The following is an 18,182-nucleotide window of genomic DNA, read 5'->3' as shown; positions in this document are numbered from 1 at the left end:
TGGACTTTAGGTATTTAAGTAGCTCTTTTACTCTTGGGACATAATTATTCAAGTCCATATCTCTTTCTCTCTATACCCTATTCTTTCCTCTCCAGTTAAACTACATTGGATTTGAGCAAATTTCAGGTTCATTACAGAAAAACTTATAAACAGTTAAAACTGTCTATATGCATTAATAGTTCTAAGCATCCCAGGAAAGAGTAAATTACTACTTATAGTGGTGTTATTAGAGAGATTTCTGCATTTTAAATTTGATTTCTTTTTCTATATTATAAATTTTACTGTGAGACTTAAGAAAATAAGTCATCTATGGTCTCATTAATTTATTTTTGACCCACAATCCTTCTGAACATCTACCCTAAAGATTTAAAAACATTTATTCATAAAGATATGCGTGCCCTGATTTCATTGCAGTACATGAAAACAACCAACCAGGAAAAGTTGAGAACCATATAATTTCACTCATATATAGCGTATAAAACTGAAAGCAACAAACAAGACAAACAAGCAAAAACTCAACAGATAAGTTTGGTGGCTACCAAAAGGAAAGGGAGGATAGAGGGAGATAGATAATAGTAAAGGGGCTCAAATATATGATGATGAAAGGAGATTTGACTTTGGGTGGTGAATACACAATGCGATATACAGACTATGTATTATTGAATTATACACTTGAAACCTATATAATTTTATTAACCAATGTCACCCCAATAAATTTAATAAAAAAGAAAAGAATTAATCTATATTTTAATGTCTAACCAGTCTAGAATTGAAAACTTTTATATAACTATGTTATCGATAATGTTCTAACAGCTAATTTGCTGATATTAAGTAGAACTTATTTTCATAAAAGTCTTTCCATTCTACTCAATGACTAATTACTGACCATATACTCTTTGCACAACATAAGAGTAATAATAGAAATCTATTATATAAAGCATGCCAGTGACATACAGATTAAGTGAGAATAATTCCTTTCAGAGAAATATAAATGATAGGCTAATTCTCTTCTTCCCACAAGGGGTCAGGAAAGAGTATAATTTACCTTTTATGCCATCTCTTCAGCTCTCCTGTTGAATTATTCTTTCATTTTCTATACCTTACTACTAAGATTTTCACACTGAAAAGAGCTCTCTGAATCATATTTCAAAATTTATTGTTTCATTGAATGCTTTCTTAATATATTAGCAGCAAGTTGCATAATTATTTATTGCCCCAAGACAAAATCTTATAGCAAGCTTAAAGTAACTCTCCTGATACTTGGAATTTTCTCTGACCCAATTCAGCATCCCCTAAAAGCACTTTCAATGTGACAACATGGAGATTCGGTGTAAAATTTCCTAATAGAACCAGCAAGAAAACAACACGGATGTGCCATGACAGAGGGAGCACTTGGCACAAGGAGTATTTGAATAGCACTTTTGCTTCAGGATGGTATGTAACTTGTTTATTCACGGGGACTCATTGTAACTTGTTTATTCAAGGGGACTCATTGCAGCTATCATTTTAGTTTACTATTGACTTCTAGAATGAACATTTTTTTTATCCAAAATGTTTCAAAGATGTGACATGTTGTATATGAAGTGGTGAGAATGCATATTTATTTGGTTAATTATTGTGCAGTATAACATTAAAAGATTTTAGTTATTCTTGATAAAATCTAAAGAATAATTTTGCAAATACCCTGTGCCTTAATACGTATATAATTATTCTATTATAGTTAGGTTGGTAATGTTTGTTTCCAATCAGGGATGCTTTTGTCTAGTGGTTATCAATAGATGTGCTGCCTAGAGATTTTCAATATGTGAAGTATGTAATGAAAAAACAATAAAACACAAATATTTTTCTTTTCTGCTTAATTTCAAGAGTTAGAGAAACTTTCCAGAAGTAAATTTATATTAACTGCATCTATTCCTTGATATTTAAAAAGAGAAGTGAAATGAGAGGAATCACCTCAGTTAAGTAAGATTGCAAGGGAAATGTAATCTCTTCTACATGTTTTGTTAGCAAGTTAGAATTTTTACCTCACACTTTGTGCAAGTTTTAAATCCATTCAACACTTGTTTCTAATTATCAGTCATTACTACTTTGTGATTATTGAACTTACATCTACCTTTGTTTTCTGAGTAAAAAATAACTGCACTTCTGAAGTTAACTGAATGCAGTAAGATGTGATGAGATCAAATAATGTTTTCATTGAGCACAGACAGGGACATGTACTCTAAAACAGACAGATTGCAGGAAATTCCTTCAAACCCAAACAAAATCATTTTCTATTAAAAACCCTCTAAATTACTAAAGAATAAAACAAATATCAACATGCAATGAGCAAGTTATTAAAAATAAAGAGAAATATAAATAATGTAAAAATAAATATCTTCTTCATAATGAGAAAAAAAAGATACTCAATGAGCTCAGTAAACCTAACAAAAGCAGATTTTAGCTGGCAACTTGAAGTTGCTGATGTTTTTTGCAGAGTTCAGATTCCCAAGGTTGATACAGTGCTCCCTCCCACAACTCTGACATGTATATAAACTCTGAGCTCTCCAAAGCCCACTGCCAATTCTCTTCGTGGACTAACTGCAACGGAGAGACTAAAGATGGTTCCTTTCTTACCTATATTTTCTCTACTCTTGCTAGTTGTTGTTAACCCTGCAAATGCCAGTGGTCATTACGATAAGATTTTGGCTCATAGCCGTATCAGGGGCCGAGATCAGGGGTAAGTCAGTGGTTATAAACCTTTTTTTCCCCTAGCCTTAGCTTGCTGCATGTACAAGTTTACCTAAAGTTTTTTCTACTTATTACAGAGTAATAAGGAAAAAGAAACAGTGAGTGTTTTGTGATTTATATGTGTTTTAAACTTTAAAAATTATTGTTAGAATAACTTGTGTAACTTGCCTTTTTATGATGGTATATGATTTTAATCTAATTAATAACATTTAACAGGACATTTCTTTAGAATTCAGTTTACTGTGTTTTTCTTTCATTTTGAAAATGTGGAATGAGATTTTCAAAATGAAAGAATCTACGATTAAAAGCTCTCATGTATACAGCTTTGAAATGTCTCACATCATGTTAGGAAATTTTTACTTTAAGTTGTAATTTATATAAAAATTAAATAATGGATAATGTAACTAGTTCTCTCAAATTTTGAAGCATTTAGGAAAGCTTATAAATTTACATTCTGTAAAACTGCAAAAACAATTTGTTTCCTAAGATAAATCTAACTATAATTCAGCACTTTTTAAAGATATTGGTCATAATTTAGTCTTTTAACTAATCATTTATTGTTTTTAAAAAATGGATTTTGGCACTTCTTATGTCTTAGAGGAATTTTCATAATGCTCAAATCTTTGCCCTATGGTGCAAATAAGACTTCCATCTCTTTAGAGAGAGAGAGAAAAGAAAAAATTAATTCTGGCAGACGATGTTCTGATTTATTACTTCCATTTGAAAAAATATATATTTTTTTCTTTCTGCAGCCATACCATTTCATCTTAAAACTCATTTATTTCTGTGGCGACTTACATCCACTATTAGAGTATAATGTCTGTAGACAGTAAAACTTATCTCTTTTGATCGCCGAGTCTTCATTGTTCCAAGAGCTGTAAAGGCTCTCCCACATCCAAAATGAGTACATTTGGTTTAAAAAGGGTCAATGGATTATTTACTATTAAATGCGAAGAGACACATTAAAACAAAATTAGGTAAACAATGCTGCTTTTATATTTCTATTAGATTAATTTTTGAAACACTGGCATTTTATTCTCAGGAATGTATTTCTTCTCTCTCTTTCTTTTCCATAGACTTTAGTTTGTTCAGTAATAAGTAGGATTGGATCAAGAATCAGATTTGTGCAAGACTAGAATCACATCCTTGAAAATCAAATCCATATGTTAACTGTTTGTTGTTGTTGTTGTTGTTGTTTTTAACCATCCTACTTGTAGGTACAAAAAACTAGTTGTTCACTGAGACATTGACTCGCTTTCTTTATCTTTCAGCCCAAATGTGTGTGCCCTTCAACAGATTTTAGGCACCAAAAAGAAATACCTGAGTACTTGTAGGAACTGGTATCAAGGTGCCATCTGTGGAAAGAAAACGTAAGTCTCATCTTTTTCTTAATGCGCCCGTTCCAAAGGCAACACGTGATATCTATGCCTTTCTTTGGGCGTGCACTCCATTTTCCTTAAAAATGCTTTCCAAATTTGAGCTTTAAAAGAATGTGTCACGTACTCGAATAAAGAAATTATCCCTGCATTTCTGCATATACTAGTGGAACTCTCATTCCTGAACTTATGTATGGTGGAGGTCCAAAGAAGGCAAATCTCCTGGTAATGTGATCTGGTAGAGTCAGTGTGAAGGAGACTGACATTTCTGTTCCTGGTTTGGCCTCCTTTCTCTTAGGCAATTCAAGTAACCTCTATGCCTCAGTTTCCTCATTTCATAAAAAAAAAAAAAATGGGCCAAAGGAAAAAAATGATCTGAAATTGCAGGGTTTTTGAGACACAAATTAATGTGTGCCTACAGTCATTGAGACATTATCTGAAGTACTTGAATTTACCTCAGAATTATCATCAAAGTTTAAAGTTGGAAAGGACTTATACTTCAGCTCTTTGTTTAAACCATTACAAAGTGCCAGATGCCCAGGAGTCCACAAAAGTGATAAAGCCTACCACTATGTTTACTATTTCAATAGCCAAAATGACAATCACTTTTTAACTTACGTATTTGACTGATTAACTTAAAATCGAAAATTATTTTTATTACTTGATATACATGCTTATTGGATTAATCTATCAATAAATATTAGTAGAAAAATATATAATTCTGGGCATGTTGAGAACTATTCATGTGGTCTAAGTTTTTGTTTTAAAAAGAAAGACCTGAGTCACAGAATAAGTTACTAAGTCGAAAAGATTAAATGTGTTCTCCTCAGTCAGGAAAACAGTGGAAATGGTCCCTCCTTGCTTCTTATTTAGACCCCAGGCATAGTGAGGGACATTTTGAGAGCTAGTGTACCGCAAGGAGGACCTGCTTATCACATCATTATTAAATGTCAGTTACCCTAAATAGTGTAGAAGGATTGGAGGATTGTTAGAAACTTATTCTTAATATCGGTACAAATAATAAATGTGGAGTTATTTAACCTCTTGCAGTCTTCATTTTCTTTACCTGCGAAATGTTGACTTAATACTTACAGAATTTCTGAAAGTAAATTGAATAGACAAATGTGAAATCACTAAACAACTAACTCACAATATCAAATTTTAACTTAAATTTTAACTATTTTAAACAAGCAATATATATTGGTGGGAAAAGGAGTTGTAAGAAGATAGCTATTTAAAATCCATAGGATTATATTTATTTCCAACTAAGTAGGTATTCAAGGCATATAACTTTAGGTGGACTGTACCTCCTTATGGTAACCAAATCTAGGACATCACAGGACATTGCTTCCTGTTTCCACTTATTGGCTTAATAGAGTTTCAAGTGATGTTAATTTTTGACATGGGCATTAGTGCTATTAGTTTGCAGACATCTGCTAGACTTGTGAGTCATTCACACATTCACAATTACAATTACAAGTCAGTGGCCACAATGATGAAGGCCAGGCCCCAGCTGGGAACTCCAAGACTCTAAATTCTTCTCTTTGTTCTTTCTATTCATGGTTACCAAGAGGCATAATTGGAATGCATGTTAACTACATAAAAAAAGGACCTTTTCTTAGAAATATTTACTGGAAATCTTTATTACATCCTTCCTGGAAGTTAAGAAGCATGATATAATCATACCTACCCATCCAAATATATTAGAAATGCCAAGGCTTGTCCAAAGCATAGGCCAAGACTTTTTCTTGCTTCTCATTAAAAAAGGTTTTTGTTTTTTCTTTCTGATTTGAAGCCAGAAATATAACAATGTATCTTTTGTTTAATTATATTAGCTTATTTCCCCTGAGAAGCTTCAGTTTTCACAAACACATGTACATCTATGCCCCAGAATAAATGTAAATAGTAGTTGCTAGTTTCAAATAACCAAAGAAATCAATATTGACAGAAAGAATGCCTAATTTACCATCTACTTTCAGTAGCTAAAATTTCCAATGGTATCTTGGCTTTATGTCTCAGTTGACATAAATGTTTGTCTTCTGGTTGAACAGTTGCTTGGAGATATAAGGAGAACAACCGGGCAGGTCTAATGAAAAACAGTTTTGTAGGTTTAAGGTATTTCTCAAAATATGTATTGGTCAAGTAATAGAGAATTTTATAGGCTTTCTTTTAAAGAATGTCAGTGACATTTTCAGCTAGTATTTCCATGAGATTTTAAATACTGCTTAGAAAATGAAGACAAATTTCCCACTTTCATGGATTTATGTAGTAATTTTTTACTCTTGTTTGTTTTACCAACCATATGGGAACTTTTGAGTTTTGTGTAGCATAAATATTCTCCTGAAAAACTACTTTAACTGTTTTTAAAATATCAACTCAGATAACCATATTGCTTAACTATTAGCTGAAATTGCTGTTGATATTTTTGAAATTCTATCCCATATGGTATATTAATTCTCTACATTAAGACTGATCCCTGGGTTATAGAAATTTTTGTTACATTATCGTTTTCCTCTTTTACTCACTTTTTTTAAAATTTCAAGTAAGCTTTTTCAGTCATGAACTATAAAATATGTCTCATTTTCTTATTGTTTACAGTATATGACAAAGTGAATGTGTAAGTAATTCTTAATCCCTTGACATCAAATATTCAACTGTTTCTATGGAGATCTATGTAAATAAAATTGTTTTGGGGTCCCCTATGTTTGCACGTGTTTAAAAAAACTATTTAAAAAATTATTTTAAAATTAGAGAACAATTTGAAATTAGCATTCTTACATAATTTTGTCTGTTGTTTATCATCTATACTTAAGCCAATATTTCATGCCAGAATTTTTTCTCATTCATGTTGTCATATTTTACTACATATATAAGTATATTCAAAAACAACATTACATTATGCTTTTAAAATTTACATTAAGAAAAAAGAGAAAGGAACCCAAAATCATAAACAGGAGCACAAATCATAGATAAGCAATTAATGGAGCTGGTTTCAATTTGAAAAGCTTATTTACTTTTTGTTAACTCTATGAGACCATTTCTTATATCACTAAAAATTCTCCTTTTTGAAAATTAGCTTATTGCAATTTTTTCATACCAAGAAAATGTTTTTTATGCTTATATTTTGTGTTCTTTCTCATAAATATATCCAAATTAATTCACTCAAACTTTTGTAGTATAATTATCACAACTAAATAAAAAGCTGGAAAGAAATATCTGGATGAGCTAATATATGTTTAATTACTATATTACAAGAAACTTAGTCTATAAGTAAGTACCTTAAGTGACATGACAAAATGATCTGTGTTCCCTCTTTACTTGCAATATTCTCTTTATTTCCAATTGACAATTGGAAATAAAGAGAATATTATTCATATTTCTACTGAGAGGAAACAAAGCCTTTTGTAAAATTTTAATTAAAAATACTATCTATAATAGATCTTAAAGAAGTCTGGAAAAATGAATATCAGGTATATATTTAATAAAGTGCAAAAATGGAAGAAATTATATAGATGACTTTAGGTTATTATCTTCTCACAAAATATGATAAATTAGAGAGTTATTTTGGATATATCTTTATTTGCTTAAATTTTCTGGTCTGTTACTTTAATTAATTATTGCCTGTATGTAATTTAACATAATTTGTTAACTTTGAATAGAGTAGCATCTTTTGAACATTTTATCCTCATAACTTGAAACAAACATTTAGATTTAGTCTCTTCAAACTTTACAAAATATAATAGAAGATTTTAAAAATTTTCTTTAATATGATCAAATAAAAGCTACTGGCAATTCAAAACAAAAATGGCATTATTTTAGTTAGCTTTTATTGATCAGAATGGCAAAATTCATTTCCTAATGTTTCTAGTTTTTAATAGCTTTATACTAATAAACATTTTTAGCTATTTATAATTTACAAAATGATTTTCAAATCAAATTTTGAGATCTATAATCAACCTATGAGTAGGTATTATAGCTTTGTAACATAACTTGCTCAAGGTCACACATCTACCAAGCAGTGGAACTGGGAAGTAAACGCTATTGTTCTGGCTCAAGATCTTAGAATTCTCCACTGAAATGAATGCCATAAGGCTATAGTTAAAAATCAAACCAATATAAATACCTTGGTGTCAGAAAACAGAAATGATTTCTAGATTCTAAAAAAATCATGGCAATTGGTGATATACTTTACTAAATTTGTGTCAAAATGTATCTTACATAGTTTGCCATTTTAATATTAATTTTCTCTCAATGTACAGGACTGTGTTATATGAATGTTGCCCTGGTTATATGAGAATGGAAGGAATGAAAGGATGCCCAGCAGGTAAAATTTCAAGTATTGAATAAAATGAGGAACTTGTGTGAGGAAAAAGTTTGAGGTAGCTTTTAGAGAAGCCAATTGTGTGGCGTGTATGTGTGTGTGTGTGTGTGTGTGTGTGTGTGTGTGTGTTTAGCATCATAATAAAACCTAGATATACTCTCATTCATGTTAATTATGAATTTATCATGGTGATAAAGTATTAAAATATACTTCTCATGCACTGAATGCTGGACAATACAACAGAAACTCAGTCATAAATTTAAATTAGTTCACCTTTCCTTCATGAACAAAAATTTCCTCTACAAAAATCTCTTTTCTTGAATTTGATTAGAAAGATGGAGCCTATTACTGGGCAAGGCATCATCTTTTCTAATTGAACAGCTCTGATTTTATAATGTTCTTCATATTGGAAATTGGTTTCCTATAACTCTGCCGACTGGAGAAAAAATAGTTCATCTATTTCCTCTTTGAAATGACAGCAATTCTGATATTTAACACCAATCATCACACCCTTCCTCCAGCTACTCTCTCTTCCCCAACAGAATCGTCTCTTCTGTGGGCTAGTCATCCTCACTTCCTATGAAGTTACATAGACTTTGGAGCCCTCACTGTCATGGACACTAACCTATTAAAATCCTCTAGTTCAGTCATCTTTTTTCTGATTGTGATCTCAGACTGGTATTTACAATTCATGTGGATCTAAGCAGAGAGAATATTAAGACAAATACTTCCATTTTGGTTAATGTCATATTATTAGCTCATACTGAATTTGCAGTCAATTAATATTGACTATAGTAAACTTAAGCATGGAACTTACATAGAACCCTGTTACATTTAACCTGTTAATTTTGATTCATTTTCCCTATCTTGTCGAGTTCTTTCTAAATCCTGATTTTATAATTTAACGTATTAATTATATCACTTAGCCTTGTTATATTCACAAATGTAATAAATATTTCTCCTATGATATTGTCCAAATCAGACTAATTTTCAAATAAGATAGGGTTATTAAAAAAAATAAGTTGCCTGAACCAAACTTCAGACTGACATTTGTGTATTAATTTTTCTTCTGAAGTTCAAGAAAACTATTCTGGAAGTGTTAGATACTTTGATCTATTTCCTTCCTGAGGTCATAATTAAGAGAAGCAGGTCTATCTATTTCTTTTAAGAGAACAAAATCTATAAAAATTATATCCCTGTATCTAACAATATTATATTATTTAGGAACTTAGAGCCAAAGTGAAAGAAAATATTACCTTTGCCATGAAATAACCAGAGATATTTACCGATAGTTACAATTGAACTATTATTGACATAGAAAGATTGACGCCTAAATAGACTAAATGTTGAACAAGAATGACATTTTAAAATTTATTTTCCCTCAACACAAAGGATATATGAAATAAGTTCTCAATAGTATTTCATTATTTAGCATTAAAATGCAACTTTCACATAAAGTTGATGACTCACATAATTTTATTGTTTAAATTATCAGTTTTTTGTATTGGGGAATTAGTATAATGTGTAAATGAGTGTGAAGTGATATTCTTGAAATAAAATCCTATTTATTCATTACTTTATTATTTCAGTTATGCCTATTGACCATGTTTATGGTACTCTGGGCATTGTGGGAGCCACCACAACACAACACTATTCTGATGTCTCAAAACTGAGGGAAGAGATAGAAGGAAAGGGATCATTCACTTACTTCGCACCAAGTAATGAAGCTTGGGACAACTTGGATTCTGTAATTAATTATTTTTTTATAATTATTTTTGATGTTATTATTTTATTTTAATTACCTTATTAAGTTAAAAAATAATAGAAATTTTATATCTTTCTATTGTATATATGTGAAAATACATAAAAAGATAAGTTATTGAGAGTAAAGAGTAAATTATTGTAATATGTGCATAAATGAAGTAACTTCATTTTTGATTGTGAGAAAATATGTGTAATTTTAGATAACATATCTAATAAAATGGTAACTTAAGAAGCCTAGTGGAATTTAAAATTTATTATAACAGTGTATTAGTATTTTAATTATATGTAAATATATATATGGTCATTCAGAGATTGACAGATGTATAAATACATCTGTGGATATTTAAATGAAGTGTTGTAAATAATGCATTTGATTTTTCAGACTTTTTGTGCATAGTACTATATTATGACTCAATTTCCATGTCCATAAAACAAATATAGAAATATATTCTCATTTTGTACTCGATATGAAGACGCATTGATAATTACTACTAAAGTTGAATAATATTTAGTAAAACTTAGGTAGATTCCTTTAGATATTATCTTACTACATGAATTGTGTGAGTAACTGTTCACATTATAGAACTCTCTCTCTCTTTCATCTGGTTGCCTTTGACCACATCTCTAACCATTTTTCTTCTGGTTTCTTTTGTTGACTCTTCTTCCTTACCTTAAGAATGTATCTTATTAAAGTCTGTGGGAAGAGACTTTGCTCTTTATATTTTTCGACAGCTTCAGCTATTACTTTATTGCATATAACCATGAAATCTTTCATGTACTTGTTTTCCTTGGAACCCCAAGAGACTATCTCTAATATCCATCTTAATATTTCTACTTGGATATACCATTAAATGAAAAGGTATCTAAAATTTATGCCACTCTCTTTTCCCCCATATTTGCTTTTCAGCTGCCTTTTCCCCATAACTGGCAATAGTACCCTCAGTCTTCAGATTTGAAAATTGTGAGTCATCCTTAACTCCTCTCTCTCCAGTTCTTACAAACTACTCTTAACCCCCCATATTTCATGTTTACCATCCTAATACCCTCATCTGCCATGCATTACCTCTGTATTAAACTTCCTAAAGTCCAGTCTAAATGTGATGTTTTAATGCCACAAAATCTTTAATACTTTCCCACTGCCAGTTTAATTTGTGCTTTACTTGGGCATTAAAGTCTTAACTATATATTTTTAAATATTATCTGAGAGACATAAAAGTATGTACTTGCCATACTAGAAAACTTATGTTCTCCCAATATTCATCCTGTGTCAAGAACTGGACTTAGAATGATTATTACACCATTTCTATCCTATTTACACTTCAAAGCCTATCTCTAAATCTTGAATAGCTGGTTTTCCTCATTTAACCTCTGAAAATATTTTTACCCCTTCTGACCTTTATCTTACTGTTTATTTTTACATGTCTTTATATAAGTACCTTAAAGGAAGAAACTTAACTTACCATTGTATTTTCTATAGCACTGTGTATAGTATGATATAATATATGGTATTGGATAAATAAAAAAGGACAGAATGATTGAATTCTTAAATTTGTTTTTGAATAAACAAAATCCTTGTTTAAATTAAAATGTACATACAAATATAGTACTTTCTGTTTTGTTTACCACTCAAAGCAAGTTAAGCATGTGAAAATTTCATATCCTCCTAAGCTTTTATATTGAGATTGTCTCTTTATCAATATATTCATTTAAAATAATTTTTTCTAAAAGTGCCCAAACATTCAGGAGCCTTAACTGAGTACCTGAACTTACAAAATTCCTTAATCAATTGAAATAATGTAATTTAAGATATATAGGTCAATTTGATTTGCTGAGCTAAACAATGCAATAAGTAATGAGATGAGAAACAGTATAATTGTAAGAATATTAATAATGAACAACAATAAAATAAACTTCTGTCATTTTAATTTTTTCTAGGATATTCGTAGAGGCTTGGAGAGCAATGTAAATGTTGAATTATTGAATGCTTTACATAGCCACATGGTTAATAAGAGAATGTTAACCAAAGACTTAAAAAATGGCATGATTGTTCCTTCAATGTATAACAATTTGGGGCTTTTCATTAACCATTATCCTAATGGGGTAAGTTTCATTAATAAACAGTACACTTCTGAATAACAGCACCTTTAATTTTTTTCTGTACTTTTTATATAATATTCACAGAAATAATAAAAGTTAGTGAATATAAGTGCCATATCATGACTTTCTGCACATTTAGGGCATGAAAATTTCTGATTAAGTGATTGATTTATACTCAAGAATGATTATGAGGAAGAAATTAAATTGAAAGTCTATTGACAGTAGACTTAGATGTTCTAATAAAGATTTGATGTGTTTAAAAATGTAATACAGAAAAAATAATAAATAAGCATGTATCAGAAAGTTTATCAAAGAATAATTGGAGAATAAGTATTCCTGTATTCACCTTTTGGTTACTATATTGATTTAGATTTTTGTGTAGATAAGAGTCTTTACATAAAGCTTACAAGTTCATAGGGCTCTTTCAACAGTCAAATTTTCAGGAACAAGAAAGGTTACTGATGAAATAATATTTAGAAAATTACTAGAACAGGACTGATTATATTAATGCAATGATTATTTGTTTTTCTCTCTCAGAAATTATTTTCAGACTATTTAGACTTTATGCAATTCACTGATCTATATTAGAAATAGCTGATTACTATCTCAAAAAAAGAATAAAAGTAATAATTCAAATTAAAAAATGCTTTGCCTTTTGTTTTGTGATAAGTTAAATGTAACTGAACTTGAGTTCTCTACTCAAGTTCTTTACTCAAGTTTTAGACATAACAATATATGTAACTCTTCATTCTCAGTATTTAAATTCAGAATTTTGATTTTTTCACTGATACTTTTACTAGCATAAATGAAAAATAGTCAGTAGGCTCGCTGTCTCAGTGGTCAATGGATAGCTCTGATTTTTGTACTTTGGTTTTCTCAAATAATTATAGGTTGTCACTGTTAACTGTGCTCGAATCATTCATGGGAACCAGGTTGCAACAAATGGTGTTGTACACGTCATTGATCGCGTCCTTACACAAATTGGTACCTCGATCCAAGACTTCATTGAAGCAGAAGATGATCTCTCATCTTTTAGAGTAAGTACAAGAAGTAACAGTAGATCGCCTTGGGTCATTGAAATCCCTTCTCTTTTCCTGTCAAAATCTAAAAACAATAAAAAATGCTGTTAAATCTGGCAGAAATATAACAAACATATTTCTAAAAATGAGATTTTCATTTCAGACAAAAGAAATCATCTCATATGAAATAATATTTATGTGGACAATATAGATAAAGAATGGTTAACTGTGTGACTTTAGTCGAATGTGTCCATCACAGTTATTATAGGTATTGCTGGATATTGCCACAGTCATACAAACAATGGCAAAATTTTCATTCTTACAGACATAGTTTGAGGAGAGTTGAAAAAACTACAATTTGTGTCTCAAAAAAGTAATGTCTTAAAGATCTAATAAGAGCAAACTTTAATGATTTTCTGTAAAAATGGGCTCCCTTGTGTCAGACTAAGTAAAGTGTGTTATGATTTTTTTTTTTGTATTTGCAATGCGCAAGGCTCTGAAAAACACATTTTTGTTTCAGGCAGCTGCCATCACCTCTGATATATTGGAAGCCCTTGGAAGAGATGGTCACTTCACACTCTTTGCTCCCACCAATGAGGCTTTTGAGAAACTTCCACGGGGTGTCCTAGAAAGGATCATGGGAGACAAAGTGGCTTCTGAAGGTACAAAAACATCTTTCTCTATGAGAATCCTCCCAGAATACAAGAAGAAAATGAACTAAAACACACACACACACACACACACACACACACGCAATACAAGATTGTCATGCCAATATTATCAGCCTTGATAAGCAAAGACAAAGAAAGACTTTTCCGAGGTGGATTATAAAAATCTTAAATAACAAAGTCCTTGAAAGAGTATGCAGAGTAATTAAATAATTAATTTAATAATTAATTTAATTAATTAAAATAAGAATTTCCTAAAGATTACATTTTTATACTGCTTTCACATAAATAAATGGCAACATTAAAAAGAATTAGCAAATGTTAAAATGAAATATTAGATCATCAAATTTTAATATCATATACATATTATGAAATGCTCTTAAGTCTAAATTTATGTTAAAAGATATATTGAGTTGAGAATAATTGCATGGTTCTCTTGGGCCATTACTTATTGATACACAGAATTTTTAAAGTAGATTTTACATGGTGACTAATACATTTCATTTACTCAAACTATCCCAAAACATATTCGACCAACTTAAGATAAAATTTTTGAAGATGCAGATATAGATATAATATAGTTGTCTTAGATTCCTAGATGTTCTTCAAGAAATTATCTATATTGTACCTACTTTCTAGATGTTGTCTTTAAAAATCAATTTGTTATTCACCCTCTATTAACCTCTTTACAAATAATGTACAGCTATTCTATTAACAGTGTCTAATGCAACATACAACTTGGGTGTTTTAGAAAGTACTAGAAATATCTTTATAGGCATTCTGAGTGGAACAATTCTTTTTTACTTTCACATCAGAAATTACTTTCTCATGTTAGTGGGAACTTGATCTAACATTTTTTTAGTACTACACGAATCATTTCATGCAACTGATTTTCTCTTCTTACTCCCTACTTAACTGAGCTTTTTCTGCAATATAGTTGATTTTTAAAAAATCCAAGAACTTAAAGAGAATTTAAAAACCTTTCATCAGTCCTTAGATCTTACTTATGTATTATATTTGTTAGGAGTAATTAGTCCCACAGTGAAACATGGCTTTAAGGGTAAAATGCTTTTTTCCCTTGATATGAATGCTTGCTCTCTTTATTTTGTCTTCTAGCTCTCATGAAGTACCATATTTTAAACACTCTGCAGTGTTCTGAAGCTATTATGGGAGGAGCAGTCTTTGAGACTCTGGAGGGAAACACAGTTGAGATAGGATGTGATGGTGATAGTATAACAGTAAATGGAATCAAAATGGTGAACAAAAAAGATATTGTTACAAACAATGGTGTTATCCATTTGATTGATCAAGTCCTGATTCCTGATTCTGGTGAGCAATAGTTTCATATTCTACTTTTTTTTTTTTATCAGTTATGATGCCTCAAGAGTAAGTCCATGAAAAATGAGTGTGTAATATAAGGAAGGGCATGTGAAACACAAACACAAAGTAAATAGGGAGGTGAGTGATAAGTATGTAGCCCGTGTCATCATGGGCATTTCATACATGATACCTTGGTTTTCTAGGTATACTGCTTTTAAAAGTTCTCATACAACCAGTTTTATGGAAAACAGAAAGAAAGATATAACCAAATAGTCAGCTTTGTATAAATGAAAGAGCTATGGTGCTCAGAGTAGAATCAAGAGGTGAGCAATAGAAAATTAAAGAAAACAAACTAAGAAGACAGAAAGACATTTTCCTTCTGAAATATTTCGTGATTATCAACCCCCAAAAAGAGAAGCTGGAATTCTTATTAGAGACAAGCAGAATGTCTTATCACATTGTCAGCAAACAGCTTATAGAAAACAGCCAATAATTGATTTACTAATTTCATGATGATTATAATAACAATGATGACATTTGGGGGATGGTGATGGTTTATTTTACAGCCAAACAAGTTATTGAACTGGCTGGAAATCAGCAAACCACTTTCACAGACCTCATGGCCCAATTAGGTTTGGCATCTTCTCTGAGACCAGATGGAGAATATACTTTGCTGGCACCTGTAAATAATGCATTTTCTGGTATGTACTGGACACTGTCATTTCTGCCTTCCCTCCCCTCAACCAAACACACTCTTGTACTTCACCATGATTGTATGCATTAAGAAACAACAGACATTTTACAAGATTTTGATTAGTTTCTGCACTGGCTACACACAAGTTATTAACACTATGTAGTCTCTATTAAAATGTCCTTTATTTCAAAACATTTCATTGTAATAGATAATAGCTTGTAGGGTGAAAGTTTGTGGTAATGGATATTCAGTTATTCTCTAAATATAACCATATTTCCAACATACATCATGGTTCTTAAGAAAAATAAATTTGATTTCTTTATTTAACACTAACATAATAATATTTAGGAATAAATAGGTATTTTGCATCTCAGAATTTGACAAGATATTAGATTATAAATTAATAAAAACAAAGAAATACATACTTCCATATTAAGATGTAAACTATTATTATAAGTATTTTACCTAGTAACTGTTCTTCAAGGACAGTGTTTAGATTACTGCTACCTGCCACTTTTTCAAGAAAAGTGATTTCACAAAGATATATATAAATCATTAGCTTAATTTAATAATTAAAAACAAATAAGCATTGCTTTTTTGCATATTTTCAAATACTAAATTGCAATATAGAAATTATTAATAAAAAATTCAAATTCCTAGAAATGTTGTTCTTCTTTGAAATAACAATGTCCATATGTTAACCCTCCTTTAAGAGGTTGTGTGATTTGATTTTTTTCAGTAATAAAGATAAATTTATAAATGATACATTGGTAGTCTTTCATGTGACTAATGGATATCAAATTCTGAGAAAATGTCTTGACCAGCATTACAGTTGAACTTTAGCCGTAGACCACTTAAAACTATGTAGCCCTCACAGAAATGAAACCCATTGTTTGGATTGTTTGGAATCAATTGATAAAATAGCTCATAGAGTTTCTATTCGTGCATAAAATTCATTGCCTTCAACACTTAGTTGAGTCATATATGAGTGTAAAATTCATAATATCAATAGTATTGAATTACTTATTTTCATAATATTCTCTCTTACCAGGAGAAACTTAAAGGCTTTCTATATAAAATCATCTTTTTCTTTAAAAATTTATTTATAGATGATACTCTGAGCATGGACCAGCGCCTTCTTAAATTAATTCTGCAGAATCACATACTGAAAGTAAAAGTTGGCCTTAATGAGCTTTACAATGGACAAAAACTCGAAACCATTGGAGGCAAACAGCTCAGAGTCTTCGTGTATCGTACAGTAAGTGAATCAGAAAAATATAAAATATCCATATTGGCCTAAGTGTCAAATGAAAGAATGTTGTGAAAGAATGTTGTTACAACAATTGTTTCTCAGAATTATTATGTGATTTTAATGATAAGTATGCATAAGAAGATCAGGTAACTGAGTAACATGTATGAAAAGACTGAGAAATTACACAAAAAGTGTTATGTATTAATAATTCAGAAAATTTGGTGACAGCAGAAAATTTGCACTATAATCTTATTATAAATAACTTTATGTTCTAAAGCATTAATTATTTCAATTCCAGAAACTACTAAAACTCCTATAAAATATGCTTTCTAAAAATTCAAGAATAGTTTGTATATATACCTTACAATGTGAACACCACGCTAGGTCTAGTAATCATCTATCACCATGCAAACTTATCACAATATTATTGACTATATTTCTCTTCACATTTTTCACTCATCCCACAATCCCACCTCCATCTGGAAACCATTAGATTGATTTCTGTTTCTATTAGTCTGTTTTTGTTTTGTTCTATGTGTTCTGTTTTTGTTTTATAATCCACATGTAAGTAAAACCATATGGCATTTGTCTCTTTTAGACTTATTTTACTTAGCATAATACTTTCTAACTCTATCCAGGTTGTCAAAAATGGCAAGATTTTATTATTTTTATTACTGAATATCATTCTATTGTATATATACACTACATCTTCTTTATCCACTTAGCTCTGGACATCTAGGTGGCTTCCATAACTTTTGAGAAATCTCCATACTGTTTTCCCTAGTGGGTACAGCACTTCCCACCAACAGTGCATGAGGGTTTCCTTTTTTCCACATCTTCACCAACACTTGCAGCTTGTTGACTTTTTGATAATAGCCATACTGACTGGTGCGAGATGATATCTCATTGTAGTTTGGATTTGAATTTGCCTGACGATTAGC

At 30.6% G+C, this 18,182-nt stretch overlaps 1 protein-coding gene across 8 annotated transcripts in view; it reads left to right on the top strand.

Moving 5' to 3' along the window:
• Window positions 1-2,550: 2,550 nt before the first annotated feature.
• POSTN (periostin) overlaps window positions 2,551-18,182 on the top strand; it is a 34,222-nt gene continuing 18,590 nt past the window's right edge. For all 8 annotated transcript variants that reach the window (XM_016123478.2, XM_016123476.2, XM_016123475.2 and 5 more), the window contains exons 1-10: window positions 2,551-2,719; window positions 4,002-4,100; window positions 8,366-8,430; window positions 10,017-10,174; window positions 12,127-12,291; window positions 13,179-13,325; window positions 13,828-13,969; window positions 15,092-15,304; window positions 15,862-15,996; window positions 17,099-17,247. In XM_016123478.2, the coding sequence (XP_015978964.1) occupies window positions 2,601-2,719; window positions 4,002-4,100; window positions 8,366-8,430; window positions 10,017-10,174; window positions 12,127-12,291; window positions 13,179-13,325; window positions 13,828-13,969; window positions 15,092-15,304; window positions 15,862-15,996; window positions 17,099-17,247 (1,392 nt within the window). In that variant the 5' untranslated portion in view covers window positions 2,551-2,600. The remainder of the gene's footprint in view (window positions 2,720-4,001; window positions 4,101-8,365; window positions 8,431-10,016; window positions 10,175-12,126; window positions 12,292-13,178; window positions 13,326-13,827; window positions 13,970-15,091; window positions 15,305-15,861; window positions 15,997-17,098; window positions 17,248-18,182) is intronic.

The sequence above is a fragment of the Rousettus aegyptiacus genome, unplaced genomic scaffold (assembly GCF_014176215.1).
Source record: "Rousettus aegyptiacus isolate mRouAeg1 unplaced genomic scaffold, mRouAeg1.p scaffold_m13_p_11, whole genome shotgun sequence".
Classification (NCBI taxonomy): domain Eukaryota; kingdom Metazoa; phylum Chordata; class Mammalia; order Chiroptera; family Pteropodidae; genus Rousettus; species Rousettus aegyptiacus.
The sequence above is the reverse complement of the archived record's forward strand: the minus strand, read 5'-3'. Positions and strand labels throughout refer to the sequence as shown.